This window comes from Callorhinus ursinus, unplaced genomic scaffold (assembly GCF_003265705.2).
Source record: "Callorhinus ursinus isolate GAN/ISIS: 27379988/994484 unplaced genomic scaffold, GSC_fseal_2.0 scaffold135, whole genome shotgun sequence".
Lineage (NCBI taxonomy): Eukaryota > Metazoa > Chordata > Mammalia > Carnivora > Otariidae > Callorhinus > Callorhinus ursinus.
In genome coordinates, this window is record NW_027397197.1 from 94,023 (window position 1) to 111,139 (window position 17,117).

The 17,117-nt window shown below is 38.1% G+C and overlaps 1 protein-coding gene across 1 annotated transcript; it reads right to left on the minus strand.

Annotated features, from left to right (window-relative positions):
• Positions 1-15,547: 15,547 nt before the first annotated feature.
• Positions 15,548-16,092, minus strand: LOC112815852 (cytochrome c oxidase assembly protein COX20, mitochondrial-like). The gene is made up of 2 exons (XM_073890287.1): positions 16,050-16,092; positions 15,548-15,864 (listed from the first exon to the last, which is right to left on the minus strand). The coding sequence occupies exons 1-2, from the start codon at positions 16,090-16,092 to the stop codon at positions 15,548-15,550; spliced, it is 360 nt and encodes a 119-aa protein (XP_073746388.1).
• Positions 16,093-17,117: the final 1,025 nt, after the last annotated feature.

Consider the following 17,117-nt stretch of genomic DNA (forward strand, 5'->3'; position numbering starts at 1 on the left):
ATCAAAGAGAAAATTTAAAAAATACCTTGAGACAAACAGAAGTTAAAACAAAACATGCAAAATTCTATGGGACATAGCAAAAGCAGTTCTAAGAGGGAAGTTTATAGTGATACAGGCCTACCTCAAGAAACAAGAAAAATCTCAAATAAACAACCTAACCTTACACCTACAGGAACTAGAAAAAGAGCCCAAAGTTAGTAGAAGGAAGGAAATAATAAAGATCTGAGCAGAAATAAATGAAACAGAGACTAAAAATACAATAGAAAAGATCAACAAAACTAAGAGTTGGTTCTTTTAAAAGATAAACAAAATCAATAAGCTTTTAGCAACACTTATCAAGAAAAAAAGAGGGCCCAAATAAATAAAATTAGAAATGAAAGAGAAGTTACAACTGATACCACAGAAATACAAAGAATTATTAGAGACTACTGTGTACAATTATATGCCAACTAATTGGACAACCTAGAAGAAATGAAAAATTCCCAGAAATACACAATCTTCCAAAACAGAATCATGAAGAAATAGAAAATCTGCATAGACCAACTACTAGTAATGAAATTGAATTGTAATTAAAAAAAAAAAACCAACAAAAGTCAAGAGCCAGATGTATTCACAGGTGAATTCTAACATTTAAATTAAAACATTCAGGGGTGCCTGGGTGGCTCAGTCAATTAAGTGGCCAACTCTTGATTTTGGCTCAGGTCATGATCTCAGGGTCCTGGGGTCGAGCCCCTAGTCAGGCTCTGCACTCAGAGGGGAGTCCGCTTGAGGATTCTCTCTTTCCCTCTCCCTCTGCCCCTCCCCCTGCTCATGCTCTCTCTCTAAAATAAATAAATAAATCCTTTAAAAAATTGAAACACTTAGGGCGCCTGGGTGGCTCAGTTGGTTAAGCGACTGCCTTCGGTTCAGATCATGATCCTGGAGTCCCAGGATCGAGTCCCACATCGGGCTCCCTGCTAAGCAGGGAGTCTGCTTCTCCCTCTGACCCTCCCCCTCTCATGTGCTCTCTCTCTCTCTCTCATTCTCGCTCTCTCAAATAAATAAATAAAATCTTTAAAAAAATAAAATAAAATAAAAAATAAAAAATTGAAACACTTAAAGAATTAACACCTATTCTCCTCAAACTATTTCAGAAAATAGAAGAGGAAGGAAAGCTTCCAAATACATTCTACAAGGCCAGCATGACTTTGAACCCAAAATCAGACAAAGACACTATTAAAAAAGAAACTACAGGCCAACACCCCTAATGAAAATACATACAAAAATCCTCAACAAAATACTAGCAAACCACATTCAACAATACATTGGAAAGGTCTTTCATCATGATCAAGTAGGATTTACTCCAGGGATAGAAGGATAGTTCAATATTTGCAAATCAATCAATGTGATACACCATATTAACAAAATGAAGGATAAAAATCATATGATCATTCCAACGGATGCAGAAAAAGCATGACAAAAATCAACATCTGTTCATGATAAAAATTCTCAAGAAAGTGAGTTAAGAAAGAACATACCTCAACATAATAAGGCCATATATGACTACATGGCTAACATTATACTCAATAGTGAAAAAATAAGAACTTTTACTCTAAAATCATGAATAAGACAAAAATGTCTACTCTTACCACTTTTATTCAATATAGTACTGGAAATCCTAGTGACAGCAATCAGATAAGAAAAAGAAATAAAAGGCAACCAAATTGTAAGAAAGAAGTAAAACTGTCACAATTTCCAGATGGCATGATACTAAATATAGAAAACGCTAAAGACCTCACCAAAAAACTATTAGGAGTAAAAAATGAATTCAATGAAGTTGCGGGATACAAAATTAACATACAGAAATATGTTATATTTTTATACACTAATAATGAAATAGCAGAAAGAGAAATTAAGAAAAAATTCCATTTACTCTTGCACCAAAAAGAATAAAATACTTAGGAATAAACTTAACCAAGGAGGTAAAAGACCTATACTCTGAAAACTATATAACACTGATGAAAGAAATTGAAGATGACACAAATAAATGGAAAGATATTCCTTGCTCATGGATTGGAAGAATTAATATTGTTCAAATGTCCATATGAGACAAAACAATCTACAGATTTGATGAAATCATATCAAAATAACAATAGCATTTTTCACAGAACTAGAACAAATAATCCTAAAATGTGTATGAGATCACAAAAAACCCAGAATAGCCAAAACAAAACTGAAAAAAAGACAAAAACAAAGCTGGAGGTATAGTACTTTCATATTTCAAATTATATTACAAATCTATAGTAATGAAAACAATAGGGTACAGGCACAAAAGCAGACACATAGATCAATGGAACAGAATAGAAAGCCCAGAAATAAACCCACACTCATATGGTCAATTAATCTACAACAAAGGATACAAGAATATACAATGGGGGAGAGACAGTCTCTTCAATAAATGGTGAGAAAACTGGACAGGTACATGCAAAACAAGACCACTTTCTTATATCAAAAATAAACTCAAAATAGACAAAGATCTAAATGTAATACCTGAAACCATAACACTCCTTAAAGAAAACATAAGCAGTAAACTTTTTAAATTTATTTTTAAGTCTTTATTTTAATTCCAGTTAGTTAACATACAGTGTTATATTAGTTTCAGGTATACAACATAGTGATTCAACAATTCCATGCATCACCCAGTGCTCTTCATGACAAGTGCACTCCTTAATTCCCATCACCTATTTAAACCAGCCCCCTACCCCCTCCCATCTGATAACCATCAATTCTCTAAATTAAGAGTTTGTTTCTTGTTTTGTCTCTCTCTTTTTATTCCCTTTGCTTCTTTGTTTTGTTTCTTAAATTCCACATATGAGCGAAATCATATGGTATTTTTCTTTCTCTGGCTGACTTCTCTTAGCATTATTCTCTAGCTCCATCCATGTCATTGTAAAGAGCTAGATTTCATTCTTTTTTATAGCTTTATGGCTGAATAATATTCATATATATATTATATATATAATATATATATCACTTCTTCTTCATCCATTCATCAATTGATAGACACTTGGACTGCTTCCATATCTTGACTGTTGTAAATAATGCTGCTATAAACATAGGGGTGCATGTATCCCTTTGATTAGTGTTTTTGTATTCTTTGGGTAAATACCCAATAGTCTGATTGCTGGATCATAAGGTATTTCTATTTTGAACTTTTTGAGGAAACTCCGTACTGTTTTCCAGAGCGGCTGCATCAGTTTGCACTCTCACCAATAGTACACAAGGGTTCCTTTTTCTCCACATCCCTGCTAACACCTGTTGTTTCTTGTGGTTTTGATTTTAACTATTCTGACAGGTGTGCTGGTTACCAGAGGGGTGGTGGTGAGTGGGTAAAATAGGTGATGGGGATTAGGGAGTGCATTTGTTGTGAAGAACACTGAGTGATGTATGGAATTGTTGAATGAGTGTATTGTACACCTAGAACTAATATAACACTGTATGTTAACTGTACTGTAATTAAAACTTTTAAAAATTTGAAAGCAAAACAAAACAAAAAAAGCAGGCAAAACTAATCAGTGCTGTTAGAAATGAGGTTTATCATTATCCTTAGACAAAGTAGTTATTGGGAGTGGCTACCTTGGAAAGCTTCAAGGGTGCTGGTACTGTTCTGTTCCTTGATTTGGGTGCTAATTGCACAGGTGTGTTCACTTTGAGAAAATACATGAAGCAATTTGTGCACTTTTCTGTATGTATGTCATATTTCAATAAAAATTAAGTTTATCAAACATCAAACTCTGCAGTATCTTCCATTCTTTTAGCAGAGTCTCATAAACTTGGCTGATCATGAAAATCATTTCAAGCATAAATTTCCAGTCCCAATCTCAGACCACCTGAATCAGGATTGCTGTAGGTAGGCAAGTGCTGGGAATCAGCATTTTACCAACAATTTTCTAAGGATATTCTGTTTTTAAAAGCCACTTTATTAAGGTATAATTGACATATAAAAACTACATATTTATTGTATACAAATCGAGGACTTTGGGGATAACTATACACCTGTGAAACCATCAACACCATCAAGGCCATAGGCATATCCATCACCTCCCAAAGTTTCTTCTCATACCTGTATTATGGTTATTATTATTGTTACTGCTACTACTACTGCTATTTTGTGTGTGTGTGTGGTAAGAACACTTAACATAAGATCTACCCTTTTAGAAAAATTTTAAGTATACAGAAAGACAAATACTGCATGGTCTTAATTATATGTGGAAACTAATGTAGTCAAACTCACAGAAGCAGAGAGTACAATGCTGATTGTCTGGGGCTAGAGAGAGTGAGAAATGGGGAGATGATGGTGAAAGGGTACAAAGTTTGCAGGATACTGTTGGTATGAGGCAAGTTTCAGAAAACTTTTTCTATAACACTTAAGAGCATATTGGTTAACTGAAATTTTATTTGTTCCCCAGTGCCCAGCTCTGATGTCTAGCTACCCAAACCTTTGTAGGCATAGACTATCTAGAAAGTCCGTTAGAGAGCTTTGATTTTAGTCTTCTCCTTTTACAGAGTATAAATGAAGACTCAAATTAGCTTTAGTTTTTAACTTACCCAAGATTATAATAAGAATGTCAAAAAGCCATAAGGTATAGCAAGAAGATATCTGATCATGGCCATGTATTTGAAAAGATAAGAGATACAACTTATGAATACATATGCCTCTGGAAATACCTATGTCAGGGAAAGTAATGTCTTCTTCCAATATATAAAACAGGTCAATGGTTGGGGAGGAATTTTCAAATATCTTGGGAAAGAGAAATAATCAAAATAACTATAAAGCCAAATGGTTAACATTAGTATGATAAAGGGCTGATAGAACAGGTTGAGATAAATTCATACCATCAATTAACCACAAAATGAGATTCCCATAAAATCAATAGGACATATGTGAAAGAAAGAAGTCATGCAAAATGAAGTGAATGATGCCATCATTTCCAATCATCAATTAATTTCTTAAAAGATTGGAAAGTTGGAAGAGGAGTATGGAGGTTAAGCAAATTCTTGTTCTTAGAGGAATTAGAAATATAGGAGAAATTATTGATGGCATATAAGCCCTGTTCATATTTCAAGATTTCCAAAGGGGGTGTGTGTATGTTATTTAATGTGGGTGTGGGGTGGCTAATGTAAAGATTATTCTTAGGGAAAGAGTAAAATTAAAGTCTCTAAGGAAAAAATAGATCTCTTCTGTAGAAACAAATAGTGAGGGATATGGGAAAGCCACAGATGAAGAAAGGAATAATGTATATGGTGAAAATAATGTATTATCTATAAACCTAGAGCTGTAATTTTCAAAATTTATTCTGTATCAGATTCACCAGGCCCTAAGGAGCTTGTGAAAATAAAGATTCCTATGCCTCTTTCCAAAGGATAATGACCTAGCAGATCTATGTAGGGCTCAGGAGATTTCATTTTAACCAAAACGACTCCTTACATACACACATGCATATCACACCAAGGAGTTTCTGATGCACACTAAAGTTTAAAAACCACTAAACCATGCTCTATCTCCAAAAACCTCTGTGTCCACTTCTTCCATATTCAAAGCCCTGGGAAGGCTGAGTCAAGTCATGTGTCTATATCTTAGCGGTCAGGAGCAGAAAGTGGGAATGTTTGGTCCCTTTTGGCCTCTGTAGTGAGAGACAGGGCACTTTTTAATACACAATGGACAATGCTAAGGGGGTTCAGATGATATGAAACCATAAAAAGACTGGCAAATATCTACTATAAAACATCACTTGTGAAATCTTGATCAAGTCATTGAAGAGAAGAGTTCCTAGGTTGGGTGGCCTCATTGCTGAGCCATTTTGAGATTAGTAAGTATTTCAAGATCAATAGACCAGCAATTGGTATGAATTTTACAGTTGAGGACACTGACTCAGAGAAGTTAGCATGAGTCACTGAAGGTCATATAATTAGAAAGTGGAAGAAGATTAGCCAGACTCTGTGGGTAAGGTAGGATTTCAGTTGGACCTTAGAGGAGAGGGTTGATTGGAACTAACAAAGAAAGAGATGGAATGGGAGTGAAGAGAGAAGTCCAGCTCTGGGGCACTTCATGAGAAGAAGGATGAGGTAAGACTAATAAGATATTTTCATGGAAAAATGAATAGTCCAGTTCAGACTGATTGTAAGGTTTGTGTAGAAAGAAGGTATAGGGAAGATATAAGGTACATAAAAGTCAGGTCTTAGAGGACCTTGGTTGAATGTTTTAGGAAGACTAATCTGGGCACAATGTATCCAATGGCTTGAAACCTGGATGTAGGGTTACCATCAAAGTAGAAGAAACAAAACAAAAACAAAAACCATAGTGTATAAAGCCAAAGTTCTAGAGTCAGAAGGTCTTCAGGCAAGTTACTTAATTTCTCTTTGCCTCATATTTTCCACATCTGTAAGGTAAGATTAATAATAATATTTACCTCAGGGACACCTGGATGGCTCAGTCAGTTAAGCATCTGCCTGCAGCTCAGGTCATGATCCTGGGGTCCTGGGATCAAGTCTCGCATCAGGCTCCCTGCTCAGTGGGGAGCCTGCTTCTCCCTCTGCCCCTCCCCCTGCTTGTGCTTGCTCTCTATTTCTTTCTCTCTCTCTGAAACATAAATAAATAAAATCTTTTAAAAAAATAATAATAATATTTACCTCGTAGAGTTGTAGTGAGAATTAACTGAGATAATGGAAGTAATGCCCTAATGAGAGTATTAGAGTGCTAGGGGAAAAAGAGGTGACATACTCATATCAGGTAATTTAAAAGAATTTAATAAAGGGACTATTAACAATTATGTGGGTTAGGTGTAAGGAAAACACAAGGAATGGTAAAGTACCTGGGGACAAATAAAATTGAGGTTATTGCCACTCTTAATATTATAGTAGGGAGAAGAGAAAGAAATGGGAGAAGTTAGTTGATGAGAGAGAGGGATGTTGAGAGGGTCATCTATCAGGTACTGTGAACTTAACTATCCCACTGTGACCTTGCACGGAAGGAGCTGAGTGAATAAATACCCTGACCTCAATCTCCTTCCTCTCTCAGATCTCCTGCCAGGGCTTCTCAATGGTGGAACCCAACAGAAAACCAAAATAAAAAAAATTTCATTAATGATCTCAATACAGGTCAATCTCCCCCTCAGACATAAAGCATGGGGAAGAATGGGGAGGGACAAAGTGTAAAACTGGAAGAACAGGAAGTGCCAAATAACCGGTGGTAATGTGATTTAGATTCATTCCCTGAAAAGCCCCTAGCCTTCTGGCTTGTTGGGGTCATTGTGCCTTCTAAGATTTAAGAGATCCTGGGAAAGGTTTGATGCTTTTTTTTTTCTGGTCGCCAATGTCTGTGAGTTTCTGCTTCTTTTTCTCTTCTCATGCTTCTTGGGTATGTGGTTCTTTTTCTGTACTATATTGCCTCCCTGCTCATTGATTCCTTCACTTTCCCATACACTACCAATAGCTATGTGCTTTCAGATCTTACTGAAGGACCAAATATTTGTAAACAAGTTAAAATTATTAAATATCTTTCACCTTAAAATTTCCTTAGCCATTTTGCTAGGGCTTGAGTATTCTTGATGCTGCTAAATTCTCCTCTCTCTTTCAGTCTTCTCCCTACTTTTCCTCAGATTTTGAATATCCAAATCATGTCGTTACTGGTAATTTCTCAAGCAGAGCAGTTTAGCTCCAGGTCTATTCCAACCATGTCCCAAGAATAATCTTTGAGTAATCAAAATGATCCATCAAGGTTTTTGCTAAAACAAACACAGATCTCCTCCCTTAAGAGGAAATTTGCGGTTAGTTAGCTCTTAAACTAACACTTTTATTTTTTCCTCATTAGTTTGTTCAGTTGTTTTTCAGGCATGAGTTGATGAACACCTGGTCTGATAGAGTGGTAAGAAGATTAAAAACAAAGGGACAGATGTGAAGTACATTAGATGAGAAAAATAAGTCAATAAACCATGATGGCTAAGTAGATATGGATAAGAGCCCCTGAGAAGGAAGAGGGCCATGCTACAACAAGGTTTGCAGCCTGCGTGACAGAGAACCTTGATGCTTTAGGCTTAGCTTTGCTGCAGGCTGCATGACAGCCATGCCATCTTTTTCTCCAGCAAAATAATTAAATAATTTGGTCACCATGAAACATTGTGTTTTCTCTCACACGCAGTCTTTCTCAATCTCTCTCTCATTCTGTGTGTGTGTGTGTGTATGTGTGTGTGTGTGTGAACTCAGTGTGTTTAGGGTGAAATGAGGACTGGTCAGGCAAGCCCTAAAAATAAGACCTGCCTATCCTTTGCCTTGCTGAAACTTGTACGGTATTCATGCTCTACTCTTGTTGGAAGGAGATTATCAGGCTTATTTCTGATGTCTCACAAAGACAGATGGAAGTTGTATGACCTCACCTTTTGCATTCATTGAGAGTAAGGTAGTTTCCATCCCAGGCTAGGCCTCATACTTTCATCTCCTCTTCAACTTTCCCACTTTTCATTTTTTCCAGTTGTCCTCTCCCCCAGTTTGCTGTCCTCCAGAAGCCAGAGGAGGGGGTCTGGGTCATAGCCATAACTGCTTTAATCCACATCTATCACCCATAAATTACACTAAACCATACTCCTTCAGTGTTAAAAAACTGATTTTCTTATAGTTGATCTTGAAGCACTACAGGAAACTAATATTTAATGTACCTTTTTAAACAATAACAACTGGGGAGAGAGAAAAGATGGTGGAGGAGTAGGGGACCCTATTCCAACTGGTCCCCAGAATTGAGCTGGATATCTACTAGACCACTCTGAGCACCCACGAAATCAGCCTGAGATGTAAGAAAATAGATCTGGATCTCTACAAACAGAATATCACAGGTGGTTGGTTTCGAGGTACAAAGTGGGGAGCTGTGATTCCACAGGCAGATATTGGAGGATAAAAGGCAGCGAGAGGGAGCCTGGCCATGGGGATCCTACACAACTGGTGAGTGAAAGCCTCCTGCGCTGGGAACCAGGCACAGACTCGCCCTGGTAGCGGCAGGGAAAGGACTTTAGGGCAGCCCCCAGGACAGAAACCTGGACCAGTGGGGTCGAGCATGCAAACTGGGAGTGGCTGGCAGTTTTAGAAGCACAAAGGGCAGAGATGTGCCCCAACCTGGAGGCAGGACAGGGAGCGCTGTGGAGGGGCACACAACCCAGGATGCTGCAGCTTATAGCAGCAGAGACAGAAACGGAGACAGTGTGGCCTGGAGAACTCACTGAAGAACAGACTGCGACTCTCTGCTCTGAGGCAGAGGGTGGGAAACGGTCTCTTCTGCTCTGACTCTTGGGAGATACACGGAAAACCACCAGGGAAAGCTGCCAGAGAACAAAAGCCCCAAAAAACCTGTTCCCACTGAGCCCATCCCCCACCACAGGGAGGCAGGGCAACTCTGCCCAAACAGGGCTGCCTGAGTAACAGCACAGCGGGCCCCTCCCCAAGAAGACAGGCTGGGAAAACAAGAGGCCAGCAACCCTAAGGTCCCTAGAAAACAGGTGCATCTTGCTTGGGTTCTGGTCAATAATTTGGACTCTACACATTCCCTCAACCACCCATCAACAGAATGACTAGGAGGAGGAACCCCTCAAATAGAAAAGACTCAGAGATTATGACTTATGCAGCAGATTTACAAATGGATGCAGATATAACCAAGATGTCAGAGATGGAATTCAGGCTAGCAATTTTGAAGACAATAGCTAGAATGGAGAAATCAGTTAATGGCAACGCAGAGTCTCTAAGGGCAGAATGGAAAGCTGAATTGGCAGAACTTAAAAATGCTGTCAATGAGATCCAATCTAATCTAGATAATCTAACAGCTAGGGTAAGTGAGGCAGAAGAATGAATCAGTGACCTGGAAGGCAATTTAATAGATAAAAAGAGAAAAGAGGAGGTCAGGGAAAAACAACGCAGAATCCATGAAAATAGAATCAGAGAAATAAGTGACACCATGAAGCGTTCCAATGTCAAAATTATTGGAATCCCGGAGGGAGTGGAGAGAGAGAGAGGACTAGAAGATGTATTTGAGCAAATCGTAGCTGAGAACTTCCCTAATCTGGGGAATGAAACAAACATTCGTGTCCTAGAGGCAGAGAGGACCCCTCCCAAGATCAAGGAAAACAGGCCAACGCCTCGGCCTGTAATAGTAAAACTCACCAATCTTAGAACCAAGGAAACGATCTTAGGGGCAGTTAAGGGAAAGAGATTCCTTACGTACAGAGGGAGGAACATCAGAATAACATCAGACCTATCCACAGAGACCTGGCAAGCCAGAAAGGCCTGGCAAGACATATTCAGGGTACTAAACGAGAAGAACATGCAGCCAAGAATACTTTATCTGGCAAGGCCGTCATTTAGAATGGAGGGAGAGATGCAGAGCTTCCAAGACCGGCAGAAACTGAAAGAGTATGTGACAACTAAGGTGGCCCTGAAAGAAATATTAAGGGAGGTTCTATAAAGGGAGAAAGACCCCAAGAGTGATATACAACAGAAATTTACAGGGACAATCTATAAAAACAATGTCTTCACAGGCAACATGATGACAATTAATTCATATCTTTCAATAATCACTCTCAACATAAATGGCCTAAATGCTCCCATAAAACGGCACAGGGTTGCAGATTGGATAAAAAGACAGGATCCATCCATATGCTGTCTACAAGAGACTCATTTTGAACCTAAAGATACATCCAGACTGAAAGTGAAGGGATGGAGATCCATCTTCCATGCCAGCGGACCTCAAAAGAAAGCTGGGGTAGCAGTTCTTATATCAGACAAATTAGATTTTAAACTAAAGTCTGTAATTAGAGACACAGAAGGACACTATATCATTCTTAAAAGGTCTATCCAATAAGAAGATCTAACAATTGTAAATATCTATGCCCCCAAATGGGAGTAGCCATCTACAGAAGCCAACTGTTAACCAAAATAAAGAGTCATATTGATAACAATGCGTTAATTGTAGGAGACCTCAATACTCCACTCTCAGCAATGGACAGATCATCTAAGCAGAAAATCAACAAGGAAACAAGAGCTTTGAATGATACACTGGACCAGATGGACCTCATATACAAAACATTCCACCCTAAAACAACAGAATACTCATTCTTCTCGAATGCACATGGAACTTTCTCCAGAATAGACCACATACTGGGTCACAAATCAGGTCTCAACCGATACCAAAAGACTGAGATTATTCCCTGCATATTCTCAGACCACAATGCTTTAAAACTGGAACTCAATCACAAGAAAAATTTGGCAGAAATTCAAACACTTGGAAGCTAAAGACCACTCTGCTCAAGAATGTTTGGGTCATCCAGGAAATCAAAGAAGAACTTAAACAATTCATGGAAATCAATGATAACGAAAACACATTGGTCCAAAACCTATGGGATGCTGCAAAGGCGGTCCTAAGGGGGAAATACATAGCCATCCATGCCTCACTCAAAAAAATAGAAAAATCCCGAATTCACCAACTAACTCTACACCTTAAAGAACTAGAGAAAAAGCAACAAACGATGCCTAAGCCACACATTAGAAGAGAAATAATTAAGATTAGAGCAGAAATCAATGAATTAGAAACCAGAAACACAGTAGATCAGATCAACAAAATTAGAAGTTGGTTCTTTGAAAGAATTAATAAGACCCATAAACCACTGGCCAGACTTATCCAAAAGAAAAGAGAAAGGACCCAAATGAATAAAATTATGAGTGAGAGACCACAACTAACACCAAGGAAATAGAAACAATTATTAGAAATTATTATCAACAACTATATGCCAATAAACTGAGCAATCTGGATGAAATGGAGGCCTTCCTGGAAACCTATAAGCTGCCAAGACTGAAACAGGAAGAAATTGACGACCTGAATAGGCCAATAACCAGTAACAAGATTGAAGCAGTGATCAAAAACCTCCCAAAAAACAAGAGTCCAGGGCCTGAGGGATTCCATGGGGAACTCTACCAAACATTCAAAGAAGAAATAATACCTATTCTCCTGAAGCTGTTTCCAAAAAATAGAAACAGAAAGAAAGCTTCCAAACTCATTCTATGAGGTCAGCATTACCTTAATCCCCAAACCAGGCAAAGACCCCATCAAAAAGGAGAATTTCAGACCCATATCCCTGATGAATATGGATTCCAAAATCCTCAACAAATCCTAGCTAATGGGGTCCAACAATACATTAAAAGGATCATCCACCACAACCAAGTGGGATTTATCCCTGGGATGCAAGGGTGGTTCAACATTCGCAAATCAATCAATGTGATAGAACACAATAAGAGGAGGGAGAAGAACCATATGGTCTTCTCAATTGATGCAGAAAAAGCATTTGACAAAATACAACATCCTTTCCTGATTAAAACTCTTCAGAGTATAGGGATAGAGGGAACATTCCTCAAGTTCATAAAATCCATCTATGAAAAACCCACAGCGAATATCATCCTCAATGGGGAAAAGCTGAGAGCCTTTCCCTTAAGATCAGGAACATGTCAAGGATGCCCACTCTTGCCACTATTGTTCAACATAGTACTAGAAGTCCTAGCAACAGCAATCAGACAACAAAAAGAAATAAAAGTATTCAAATTGGCAAAGAAGTCAAATTCTCTCTCTTCGCAGACGACATGATACTTTATGTGGAAAACCCAAAAGACTCCACCCCCAAATCACTAGAACTCATACAGCAATTCAGTAATGTGGCAGGATACCAAATCAATGCACAGAAATCAGTTGCTTTCTTAAACACTAACAATGCAACTGTAAAAAGAGAAATTAGAGAAACAATTCCATTTACAATAGCACCAAAAACCATAAGATACCTCAGACTAAACCTAACCAAAGAGGTAAAGGATCTATACTCTAGGAACTACAGAACACTCATGAAAGAAATTGAAGAAGACACAAAAAGATGGAAAAATATTCCATGCTCATGGATCAGAAGAATAAACATTGTTAAAATGTCTATGCTACCCAGAGCAATCTATACCTTCAATGCCATCCCAGTCAAATTTCCAATGACATTTTTCAAAGTGCTGGAACAAACAATCCTAAAATTTGTTTGGAATCAGAAAAGACCTCTAATCACCAAGGAAATGTTGAAAAAGAAAAACAAAGCTGGGGGCATCACGTTGCCCGATTTCAAGCTATATTACAAAGCTGTGATCACCAAGACAGCATGGTACTGGCACAAAAACAGACATATAGACCAATGGAACAGAACAGAGAACCCAGATATGGACCCTCAACTCTATGGTCAAATAATCTTCAACAAAGCAGGAAAAAACATGCAATGGAAAAAAGACAGTCTCTTCAATAAATGGTGCTGGGAAAATTGGACAGCCACATGCAGAAGAATGAAACTCGACCATTCTCTAACACCATTCACAAAGATAAACTCCAAATGGATGGAAGACTTCAGTGTGAGACAGGAATCCATCAAAATCCTAGAGGAGAACATAGGCAGTAACCTCTTTCACATTCGCCACAGCAACTTCTTTCAAGATACATCTCCAAAAGCTAGTGAAACAAAAGCAAAAATGAACTTTTGGGACTTCATCAAGATAAAAAGCTCCTGCACAGCAAAGGAAACAAAACAAAGAGACAACCCACAGAATGGGAGAAGATATTTGCAAATGACACTACAGATAAAAGGCTGGTATCCAAGATCTATAAAGAACTTCTTAAACTCAACACCCAAAAAACAAATAATCAAGTCAAAAAATGGGCAGAAGATATGAAAAGACACTTCTCTGAAGAAGACACACAAATGGCTAACAGACACATGAAGAAATGTTCATCATCATTAGCCATCAGGGAAATTCAAATCAAAACCACATCGAGATACCACCTTACACCAGTTAGAATGGCAAAAATTGACAAGGCAAGAAACAAGTGTTGGAGAGGTTGTGGAGAAAGGGGAACCCTCTTACACTATTGGTGGGAATGCAAGTTGGTACAGCCACTTTGGAAAACAGTGTGGAGGTGCCTCAAAAAATTAAAAATAGAGCTACCCTATGACCCAGCAATTGCACTCCTGGGTATTTACCCCAAAGACACAGATGTAGTGAAAAGAAGGGCCATATGCACCCCAATATTCATAGCAGCAATGTCCACAATAGCCAAACTGTGGAAAGAACTGAGATGCCCTTCAACAGATAAATGGATCAAGAAGATTCCATATATACAATGGAATATTACTCAGCCATCAGAAAGGATGAATACCCAACTTTTACATTAACATGGACGGGACTGGAGGAGATTATGCTAAGTGAAATAAGTCAACCAGAGAAAGTCAATTATCATATGGTTTCACTTATTTGTGGAACATAAGGAATAGCATGGAGACATTAGAAGGAAGGGAAAAATAAAGGGGGGGGGAATCGGAGGAAGAGATGAACCATGAGAGACTATGGACTCTGAGAAACAAACTGAGAGTTCTAGAGGGAAGGGGCGTGGGGGGATGGGTTAGCCCTGTGATGGGTATTAAGGAGGGCACGTACTGCATGGAGCACTGGGTGTTATATGAAAACAATAGATCATGGAACACTACATCAAAAACTAATCATGTATTGTATGGTGACTAACATAACATAATAAAATTAAAAAAATAACTTACTGAGCTATAATTCACATAACACAGAATTCAACCTCTGAAAGGGTATAATTCAGTTGTATTTAGTATATTCCCTGAGTTGTGCAACTACTACTACTATCTCATTTCAGAATATTTTCATCACTCTGAAAAATTCCATACCCATTGGCAGTCACTCCTGGTCTCCCCTCTTTGCAGCCCCTGGTAATCATTAATCTACTTTCTGTCTCTATATACTTATCTATTCTGGACATTTCATATAAATGGAATCATTTTGTGTCTGTCCTCTTTCATTTAGCATAATTTTTCAAGGGACATCCATATTGTAGCATGTTTGGTGCTTCGTTACTTTTTACAACTGAATAATATTCCATTGTATGGATATAATACATTTTGTTTACCTATTTGCCAATTAATGGGCAACTGGGTTGTTTCTACATTTTGGCTATTGTTAATAATGATGGTATAGTATTTACATATGAGTTTATGTGTGGATATATTTTTTTATTTCAGTATAGTTTACACACAATGTTATATTAATTTCAGGTGTACAACATAGTGATTCAATATCTTTATATATTGTGTTATCCTCACCACAAGTGTAGCTACCATCACCATACAATGCTATTACAATACCATTGACTATATTCCCTATGCTATACTTTTTATTTCTGTGACTTATTCATTCCATATGTGGAAGCCTGTATCTCCCACTCCCCTTCACCCATTTTGCTCATCTATTATCCCCTTCCCTCTGGTAACCATCAATATGTTCTCTGTATTTATAGATCTGATTTTACTTTTTTTTTTTTACAACCAACACATCTTTTATTTACTTGATTGAAAGTCTAATGGTACATATGAGGTTTAATCGAGTTGCCCTCCATTTTATTCACACTGACTCCACGGAGTTGTATTCTCAAGCATGATTCCGCTCAACGGCTGCTCTTGCTGGGGCTTTGTTTTCTTTCAGGGTCAAGGTGGGTACTTTCAAACAAAATCTTATTTTTAATTCCATCTCTGGCAATTCTTTCCTGGATTCTTAGCTTCGCATAATTATACCTACAATGGAACCAGCATCCTAAAGTCACCAGGATAAATCCTCCTACTCCAACATCACATGATCTTCTAATCCTACTAGTTAATAAAAAATGTCCAAGGCCAGCCGCAACAGATCCTAATGAACCATACAATATTGAATCCCGTGCACAGGGAATGTTTTCAACATCTAAAATTCCTAGGAGCTTAAAGGGCTGTGATAAGAAATTGCACTTGATTTGATTCTTTGTTGATACGACATGGCAGCTACACCTAGGCGGGGAGGGTAGGTGTGACGGGAAAAGCTGGAAATCCAGAGTTGTGTTTTTGTCTCTGCTCTGCCACTAACTGGGATCACTTGTAGGATATATGTATTTTTTTAATCTCTGTGGCCCTCCATCTTCCCCTTGGCGGGCTCGCCGGGCTCTGGTGCGGAGGCCATGGGATCTTGTGGGTGCCTGCGGCCCCGCCTCGCCCCGCCGGTCTGATTTTACTTTTTGATTGTTTATTCATTGGTTTTTTTGGTTCCACATATGAGTGAAATCATACAGTATTTGTCTTTTTCAGTCTGACTTATTTCATAATACCCCGTAGGTCCATCCATGTTGTTGCAAATGGCAAAATCTATCCTTTTTATGGCTGTGTAATATTCTGTTGTGTGTATGTATGTATACGGTAGATGGGTGTGTGTATGATACATATATCTTTATTCATTTATTGATGGACACTTAGGCTGCTTTTTTAAAAATTTTTTATTTAAATTCAATTTAGTTAACATATAGTGTATTATTAGTTTCAGGGGCAGAATTTAGTGATTCATCAGTTGTATATAACACCCAGTGCTCATTACATCAAGTGCCCTCCTTAATGCTCACCACACAATTATCCCTTCCCCCCACCCACCTCCGCTCCAGTAACCCTCAGTTTGTTTCCTAGAGTTAAGAGTCTCTTATGACTTGCCTCCCTCTCTGTTTTTATCTTATTTTATTTTTCCTTCCTTTCCTCTATGTTCATCTGTTTTGTTTCTTAAATTCCACATATGAGTGAAATCATACAGTATTTGTTTTTCTCTGACTGACTTATTTCACCTAGCATAATGCCCTCTAGTTCCATCCATGTGATGGTCAAGTACTATTCCATTATGTATATATACCACATCTTCTTTATCCACTCATCTCTCAATGGACATCTGGGTTCTTTCCATATTTTGGCTATTGTGGACATTGCTGCTATAAACATGGAGTTGCTCTCATATCTTGGCTAGTATAACTAATGTTGCAATAAACATAGGAGTGCATATATCTTTTTGAATTACTGTTTTTGTTTTCTGTGGGAAAATACTCATGTAGTGGGATTATTGGATCATATGGTATTTCTATTTTTAACTTTTTTGAGGAAATCTCCATACTGTTCTCCACAGTGGCTGTACCAATTTACATTCCCACCAACAGTACATGAGGGTTCCTT

What these genes read in the sequence shown, in the direction of transcription:
- LOC112815852 (XM_073890287.1), bottom strand. Translation starts at nt 16,092, where the DNA reads ATGGCCTCCGCACCAGAGCCCGGCGAGCCCGCCAAGGGGAAGA. An exon ending in CGAGCCCGCCAAGGGGAAGA is followed by an intron (nt 15,865 to 16,049) that starts TGGAGGGCCACA and finishes TCTTATCACAGC; the next exon opens with CCTTTAAGCTCCTAGGAATT.